Source organism: Belonocnema kinseyi, chromosome 2 (genome assembly GCF_010883055.1).
Source record: "Belonocnema kinseyi isolate 2016_QV_RU_SX_M_011 chromosome 2, B_treatae_v1, whole genome shotgun sequence".
NCBI classification, from domain to species: Eukaryota; Metazoa; Arthropoda; class Insecta; order Hymenoptera; family Cynipidae; genus Belonocnema; species Belonocnema kinseyi.
The window spans coordinates 40215369-40220764 of record NC_046658.1 but is presented as its reverse complement, the minus strand read 5'-3'; the positions used below and the strand labels follow the sequence as shown (position 1 = coordinate 40220764).

The 5396-nt window shown below is 32.9% G+C and overlaps 1 protein-coding gene across 1 annotated transcript in view; it reads left to right on the top strand.

Annotated features, from left to right (window-relative positions):
- LOC117182643 (spermine oxidase-like) overlaps nucleotides 1-5236 on the top strand; it is a 5571-nt gene extending 335 nt beyond the window's left edge. Inside the window, exons 2-3 of the mRNA XM_033375744.1 lie at nucleotides 3427-3896; nucleotides 3991-5236. Coding sequence (XP_033231635.1) covers nucleotides 3427-3896; nucleotides 3991-4815 — 1295 coding nt within the window. The 3' untranslated portion in view covers nucleotides 4816-5236. The remainder of the gene's footprint in view (nucleotides 1-3426; nucleotides 3897-3990) is intronic.
- Nucleotides 5237-5396: the final 160 nt, after the last annotated feature.

The window sequence follows — 5396 nt, the reverse complement described above, 5'->3', positions numbered from 1 at the left end:
TGAAGTTTTGACAGGCGTCATTTGAAGGATCAAGCTCGACGAAAATGGTTCACATTAGTGAATACTAATGCCATCTCTTAGAATTTTCAGGTACTTATCAGTCTGCCTAGTATGTCGAGCAAGAACACTTTTATAACAGCGTCCCAAACGAACATCACTTTTGTGCTCCTCTATCCTAGTATTAAGAAGTCTGCCAGTTTGTCCCACGTAATTCATCCCACAGATCCTGCAAGTGATCTTATAGACAACACCACTCTTTTCATAATTATCCAAAGGATCCTTGCAAAAATTTATCACCGAATCCATTTTAAATGGAATGCGGAAAATAGTATGAATTAAAAATTTTTTTAACATGAGTTCAATAGTTTTAGAAATTTGACCAAAAAATGGAAGAACAAAAGTATTAAACGAACCATATTCCTCTTACTCTTTCTGATTATCTACAAGCAAATTATTAATGTCTTTGTTTTTGATTTGTTGAACTCTAATTGCAATATGTTTCTCAATTAACTCCTCTGGATAATGATTCAGAAAAAGGATATTCCTAACAATATTCAAATTTCTTGTGTGAAATGAATAATGGGACAAACCTAAAGCTCTGTCAACTAAGTTTTTAATTTCTGCAATTTTGTTTTGAAAGGGATGAGCAGAAAGGAAATTTAAAATCCTACCTGAATATGTACTTTTTCTGTACCAATTGGTAATAATATTACCATACCAACCCGTAATTACTTCTATGTCCAAAAAACTGATTTTATAATCCTGTTCTATTTCATGAGTGAATTGAAGTTTTGGATGAAAACTGTTAAAAGTATCAATGACAATCTATAACTTTTCCAGAGGAACACATAATAAGGTATCGTCGACAAACCGAAAATAAAAAGGCAAAACAAAACCTAATTTCCCAAAAACAAAAACCTCCAAATCTTCCATCACTAGTTCTGCTAAAATCGGAGAAATGACTATACCTATGGGAGTACCAGACTTCTGTCTATAGAAAGATCCATTAAATTTAAAATAAGTTGACTCCAGAATAAAAACTATCCCTGCAATAAAATCTTTTTGACATAAACGAGTACGTGTTTTTATATTAGTCCATTTATTTAAAATTGCCTTTTTAACTAATTCAAGGGGTATACTCGGAAACATTGCAATAACATCCAAAGAAATCATTACATGGTCATCCCGAACCCATTTTTGAATTATACATTTTTGAAATTCCCAGCTATTTTTGACATTGTATTTAGAAGTTGTGATAGAGTCCTTGAGAATGAAATTAAAATTTTGTTCAAGAAATTTGGTGGGAGTATCAGGGATATCAGGGATAGGGAGAATTTGCTTTTTGATAATGATGATTTTGAATTATAGCATGAAAATCCGTTAAAAAAATTAAAAAGAGACACTTTTAAGATGTTTGACAATTGGAGAAAGAAGGAACTTCTGGGAAAAGATATAAGATGGACTGATATTAACACTGAAGACACAGTTCTTGCAAGATGTTATTGGTTGAGAAAGATTGACAAAGATGGCTATCCCTTAAGAATAGTTGTTTCAACTATTAATACTCCCACCAAATTTTTAAAACAAAATTTTAATTTGATTCTCAAGGACTCTATCACAACTTCTTAATACAATGTCAAAAATAGCTGGGAATTTCAAAAAAGTATCATTCAAAAATGGGTTCCGGATGACCATGTAATGATTTCTTTGGATGTTATTGCAATGTTTCCGAGTATACCCCGTACTCGTTTATGTCAAAAAGATTTTATTGAAGGGATAGTTTTTATTATGGAGTCAACTTATTTTAAATTCAATGGATCTTTCTATAGACAGAAGTCTGGTACTCCCATAGGTTCAATCATTTCTCCGATTTTAGCAGAACTAGTGATGGAAGATTTGGAGGTTTTTGTTTTTGGGAAATTAGGTTTTGTTTTGCCTTTTTATTTTCGGTTTGTCGACGATATCTTATTATGTGTTCCTCTGGAAAAGTTACAGATTGTCATTGATACTTTTAACAGTTTTCATCCAAAACTTCAATTCACTCATGAAATAGAACAGGATTATAAAACCAGTTTTTTGGACATAGAAGTAATTAAGGGTTGGAATGGTAATATTATTACCAATTGGTACAGAAAAAGTACATATTCAGGTAGAATTTTAAATTTCCTTTTTGCTCATCCCTTTCAAAACAAAATTGCAGTAATTAAAAACTTAGTTGACAGAGCTTTAGGTTTGTCCCATTATTCATTTCACATAAGAAATTTGAATATTGTTAGGAATATCCTTTTTCTGAATCATTATCCAGAGGAGTTAATTGATAAACATATTGCAATTAGAGTTCAACAAATCAAAAACAAAGACATTAATAATTTGCTTGTAGATAATCAGGAAGAGTTAAAGGAATATGGTTCGTTTAATACTTTTGTTCTTCCATTTTTTGGTCAAATTTCTAAAACTATTGAACTCATGTTAAAAAAATTTAAAATTCATACTATTTTCCGCATTCCATTTAAAATGGATTCGGTGATAATTTTTGCAAGGAGCCTTTGGATAATTTTGAAAAGGGTGGTGTTGTCTATAAGATCACTTGCAGGATCTGTGGGATGAATTACGTGGGACAAACTGGTAGACTTCTTAATACTAGGATAGAGGAGCACAAAAGTGTTGTTCGTTTGGGACGCTGTTATAAAAGTGTTCTTGCTCGACACACAAAGGCATTTGTTGATGTTGACCATGAGTTTGACTGGGATAATGTTTAAATTTTGCATAGTGAAAGTAATGAGAGAAAGAGGGAATTCATGGAAATGCTTTATATTAAAAAACAAAAAAAGTTATCTATTAATTTAAAAACCGATTTGGATGGGTTGAACAAAAGTTATGCTAATATGATTAATTACATATAACGTAGCTGTTTCATGAATTCTGTTTTTCTTTTACTTTCTCTATTTCTGATGTAATTGTGACAGATATTTATATTGTGTTTACAACAGATTGGCCTACTGACCCTCATTCGATTCTCAGCTATCAAAGTTCATGGGTGCTGTCAATTTCTACCACTTAAAATTTTCTTGCCTTGATAAGGGTACTGTACGAGTACCGAAATATTGGTAATGCAAATTCATTTATGTTTTTTATTTTTATTTTATTGTAATTTGATGGTCATAAAAATAAAAAAGACGAAAGAAAGAAAAAGAGAAGGAAGGGGATGTGGTTGGCTGCCTTCTCATTTTTCTTTCCTCTTTTTTATTTTTTTTCCGAAAATTTTATTTTATTTATTTTTTTTCAGATTACAATAGAGTTTTTTTGGTTTTTGTTTATTCGTTGTGGTCCAAATTTGGTCGTTGGATTCTTGTTTTGTTTAACAGGATTTTGCATCACAAGAAAAGATCAATATTACACAAAGTTAAAAATCTCTATGAATTTCAGCAACGAATAGAGTTGGCGGTAGAATACACACCATTTTTTTGGATGAAGACAGAGTGGAGTACGGAGCTCAGTTTTTACACGGTGACAAGAGTGATCTTGGTCAGTTTTGTCATGACTTAACCCTTTTATCTGATGATCATTCTGGCGAAGCTCAGGGTGTTTATATTCGTGACGATGGCCTTGAAATTGAATCACATTTTGTAGTTGAAGTGGACGATTTCGTGAGATATACATTGGAAGAATGCGAGCAATATGCGAGCAAAAATGAGATTTTACATCCTGAGGTGGGCCAGAATATTGGGCAGATTCTTCGTACGCGGTTTATCAAGTATTTAAACGATAAGAATGAAAATGAGAGAGTTAAAAATATAATGGAGGAGTTATTCGATTGGAATATTAAATTCCTTAATATTGATAATGCATGCTTGACAGTGGATGAATTGTCGGCCAAGGGATGGGGTAAGTTCAAGGTAATTATTTATATTTCACAAATTATAGTAAAAAATTCTCTATAAACATGATTGTTCATCAAAATTCTTAATTATGTTTCCCCTCATTTGTCAGTTTGTTGGTGGACAGGAACATTCCATATTCAAGGCAGGATATAGCTCTGTAATAAAAGCTATTGCTGACAGTCTAAAACAAAGTAATTTAAGATTGAGTAGCCCTGTTGAAAAAGTCGAATGGAGACAAGGAATCAGCAAATATGATAGAGATTTGAAGTCAGTAGTCCTTATTTTAACTGACAATCGAAAAATATTTGCGGATTGTGTGATAATAACTTCTTCGCTAGGCTATTTAAAGGAAAATCATGAAAAAATATTCCATCCCTTATTGCCCCATAATTTGAGACAAGGAATTGAAAGTCTCGGGTTTGGTCTAATTAACAAGATATTTCTCGTGTTTGATGAAGTTTGGTGGAAAGCGGGAACAAAAGGATTTCAGTTTATTTGGCGAAAGGATATTGAGAGTAATTTTAATCCAAATGAGAAATTGGCTTCGTGGACTAAATACTTAACCGGATTTGATATTTTAAAAGAAGATAAGAATGGAGTTCTTCTTGGTTGGATCGGCGGCAGAGGCGCTCATATTATAGAAACATTGAGCGAACAACAGGTGGCACATGATTGTCTAAAATTGCTCAAAGTTTTTTTGAAGGGAAAGGATATCCCATTTCCAAGAAGATGCATGAGAACTCGATGGTATAATAACAAGTACGTCAGAGGTGCCTACAGCCATATCACAACTAAATGTGATAAAAATGATATTTCGCCAGCAAACTTGACGGAACCAGTTTGGGGCTTTACCTTAGCCGACAATGGAATGAAGGTATGCAATATTTTATTTAAAAGAACGCTTCGCGTATATTTTCCCAAAAATTATAAATAATGCTCTTTATTTAAAATTGCTTACTGCTATTCAGTATTTCCATCAAAAACTCATGCACTTTGTTGTGGTGGCTTAGAAACATCTAATAAATTAAAATAAGTGACTAAAAATACTTTGAATGTTCAAAACGCTAAGACAAATTGTATTTTAATTTTACCGCATTTCATTCTACGAAATGTAAACCGCTCCCAGTAAAACTTGGGTAAAACGGAAGCTGCGAGGTTAGGTAGGTGACTGAAGCGTAAAATGGATTTAATAAAGCGATTTGGCAAGAGAATTGTGTGCTTTAAGGATTACTGCCATTTACATTCTACCGTGAAGTGATTCAGCATATTGCTGACGTGCAAGTTGGATTTTAAGATTTCTAATGATTGAAAGCGTTAAACCGCCGAGACCACCAATGAGCAGGACAAATATTTTAACAGAATATTCTTGTTACAGCCATGGGCGTTCTCGTTTTAGATCTCTGTAACTCTACTACTTTTCTTTCCCTTTGATGGCGATAATTCTGTTGCCCGGAGCTGAGAATTTAGTAAAGGACATACCTAGCGGAAGAATCGGAAAGAAAGTACCTTTCCGAT